Below are 1,590 nucleotides of genomic sequence, written 5' to 3' on the forward strand. Positions count from 1 at the left end.
GGATTCGTTTTCAGCAAGTAGATATCCACACAAGTGGACCTTGTTGAAAAATACGTAATCCTAAAATGTAGCATCGTGCTACAGATGGCGTTCACTGTGCCGTTTGTAGTATTTTCTGAAATGCAGTATTTATTTACCTCATGATATGCTGCAAAACCTAATTAATTACGAATTTCTAATTTTATGTACTCTTGTCTCCGATTGTACCTCCCAAACATCCTTAACTAGTATATTTCAATTAGATTAGGTTGGGTTAGGTTACAGCATGGGAATTATGTACTACTTTTATTGTAGATGAAATTTTTCTAGATGATATGTTATGCATGTGATTCTTTCAAGGTTCAGCAACAATGCCCGAACAGACAGGAAATAGCGCCTTGTTCTTGTACGGTAAAGAAGAATGGCTTGGATATACTTTGCGAGTTCACAGATCAGCAGCACATAGACAACGCCATGGCTGTGCTAAAAGGAAAAAATTACGTTATTTTTTACCTTAAATTACGTCATAACACCTTAATGAAGCTACCCGGTTTCATTTTTCTCGGACTTGATATACGACACCTCACTATTCACAACAGCAGTCTTTCTGTTGTCGAAGAATCATCATTAAGCTCCATTGGTAAGTGCATGGTGCTTTTTGTAGCAGTAAGAACGAAAGGTGTAATTATTAAGTAATTAAAAGTCACTTGACAATTCTTTTCTTTGAGCTACAATGAATAGTGAATTCATCAGGGATGATGTGCTAGGATCATTATATTTTCATTCCGGTAAACAAGGGTCTACGTTAATTATGATCGGTGGTTTATAAAAAAAATACAAACAATAGTTTCGGTAAAACTAAGACTACAATAAGGTACATATAAAATTCACCCTTTTTTGCTATGAGTTATGCTCATTGAAACAATAAAGTATTTCATAATACGTATAAAACAATGTTTTACACTATTTAACAGTTTTGTTTATATTTTTTTTTATACGGGGTGACCCACCTAAGTAACTCACGTCAGAAAAGTGTCTTGGTAGAAGATGTATAACTTTTAGGGGGTATCTGTCGACTGGTGAAGTTGACTTTGACTTTGAGGTCCAATTCGAAGGTTAAGTCGATTTTGTTTAAACATTATTTTTTATTCCTGATTCAAATTTTACGTTTAGATAGAATTTATTAAAATGGAAATTTAAAGTAATTTAGTCATTTTACAGTAAGAAAATTAATGCCTAATTTACCGTACCTAATTTCACGGATTCATCCAGATGATTTTAACCTCAAGCTTTACATATCGTAAAACAAAATTAAAGTGTGATTTTTTATGTTTTAAGAGGTTCCTATTCCAAAATAAACTCCACTTTTTTTCCAAAGTAAAATTCAGGGTCAGTATATGATCAATCAATACATCTCACACAAAAGCCCGATTCTTAAGTTAAACATCATCATCATAAGGTCGTCAGTCCTAAGACTGGTTGGACACGTACCTTCACTCTTTCCTATCCTGAGCTAAACTTCGCATTTCCCTAAAACTAGAACAGCCCACATCCTTAACTATTTGCGAACAGTAATCTAATCTAGGTCTACCTCTACCCCTCCTAACTCCT

At 34.0% G+C, this 1,590-nt stretch overlaps 1 protein-coding gene across 1 annotated transcript in view; it reads left to right on the top strand.

Moving 5' to 3' along the window:
- LOC108736514 (slit homolog 1 protein) overlaps nucleotides 1–1,590 on the top strand; it is a 31,595-nt gene that overhangs the window by 3,155 nt on the left and 26,850 nt on the right. Inside the window, exon 3 of the mRNA XM_025974021.1 lies at nucleotides 340–619. Coding sequence (XP_025829806.1) covers nucleotides 340–619 — 280 coding nt within the window. The remainder of the gene's footprint in view (nucleotides 1–339; nucleotides 620–1,590) is intronic.

This window comes from Agrilus planipennis, unplaced genomic scaffold (genome assembly GCF_000699045.2).
Source record: "Agrilus planipennis isolate EAB-ADULT unplaced genomic scaffold, Apla_2.0 scaffold130, whole genome shotgun sequence".
Classification (NCBI taxonomy): domain Eukaryota; kingdom Metazoa; phylum Arthropoda; class Insecta; order Coleoptera; family Buprestidae; genus Agrilus; species Agrilus planipennis.